The sequence below is a fragment of the Apis dorsata genome, unplaced genomic scaffold (assembly GCF_000469605.1).
Source record: "Apis dorsata unplaced genomic scaffold, Apis dorsata 1.3 scaffold_265, whole genome shotgun sequence".
Lineage (NCBI taxonomy): Eukaryota > Metazoa > Arthropoda > Insecta > Hymenoptera > Apidae > Apis > Apis dorsata.
The window spans coordinates 1,031,242-1,032,428 of NW_006263543.1; the positions used below are offsets into that span (position 1 = coordinate 1,031,242).

Genomic DNA, 1,187 nt, shown 5'->3' on the forward strand with positions numbered 1-1,187 from the left:
AAAGTGCGTGTCGTGGAGAGAGAAAGAGTGCGGTATCGGGAAGGGGGAGATAAAAGTGTAAGAGTAATCGTGAAGAAAACGTGAAGCTGCGAACTCCTCGAGATATTCTTATCGATGGGAAACGAACGGTGGTGAGAAGATCGCACGAAGGAAGGAAGACGCGGGTTCGTACGACGTTTGTCGTGCCGTTTGGTTTGAAAGAGTTTAAAAAAAGAAAAAAAAGAAGAAGAAAGAAAATAAAAAAAGGAAGATTTGTATAATTTGATCGAGCGCGTCGATTTGTTGGAGGAAATGGGGGAATCGAGATGGTAGGTTTCGCCAAGATATTCGATTCTTGTTTGGGGATCTCTGATCGTTGTTGGAAATAATAGGGAGACAATTGGGAGATCTTGCCACGTTGAATCGAGGCTGGTGGAAAAAACGAGTACGAAACGAGTTACGCGCGCGAGACGTGAAATCGGAGGAAAGATGCCGGGAAATTATTCGACTCGTTGCGAGCCAGGTCTGGTGGTGCCGATATGGAGGCCGCAGGAGAATCTCAATCTTTCGGACATAATTTTCCGTGGCTTCGTCTATTTCTCCCTGCTGTTGTACCTGTTCATCGGCGTGTCGATCATCAGCGATCGTTTTATGGCGGCGATCGAGGTGATCACCTCGAAGGAGAAGGAATTGGTCGTTCGCCGGCAGGGCAAAGAGCCTCAGATCGTTGTTGTGCGAGTATGGAACGAGACGGTTGCGAACTTGACGTTAATGGCGCTGGGCAGTAGCGCGCCCGAGATCCTTTTGTCGATCATCGAGATCTGGGCGAAGAACTTCGAGGCCGGTGAATTGGGCCCGGGCACGATCGTTGGCTCGGCCGCGTACAACCTCTTCGTCATCATCTCGCTGTGCGTGTTCGTGATACCGAACGGCGAGACGAGGAAGATCAAACATTTGAGAGTTTTCTTCGTCACCGCCACGTGGAGCATCTTCGCTTACGTTTGGCTCTACTTGATCCTTGCGGTCTCGAGCCCCGGCGTGCTCGAAGTTTGGGAGGGTATACTCACCTTCTCCTTCTTCCCGGCAACCGTGCTCACGGCCTACGTGGCCGACCGTCGCCTCCTCATCTACAAGTATCTGCACAAGGGTTACAGGATGAACAAGAGGGGTGTGATCGTGCAGGCCGAGACAGGCGACTCGGACGGCGG

The 1,187-nt window shown here is 51.5% G+C and overlaps 1 protein-coding gene across 6 annotated transcripts in view; it reads left to right on the top strand.

The window, feature by feature from the left end:
* Nucleotides 1–463: 463 nt before the first annotated feature.
* Nucleotides 464–1,187, top strand: part of LOC102676230 (sodium/calcium exchanger 3) — an 88,963-nt gene continuing 88,239 nt past the window's right edge. For all 6 annotated transcript variants that reach the window (XM_031510865.1, XM_006616505.2, XM_006616508.2 and 3 more), the window contains exon 1: nt 464–1,187. In XM_031510865.1, coding sequence (XP_031366725.1) covers nt 469–1,187 — 719 coding nt within the window. In that variant the 5' untranslated portion in view covers nt 464–468.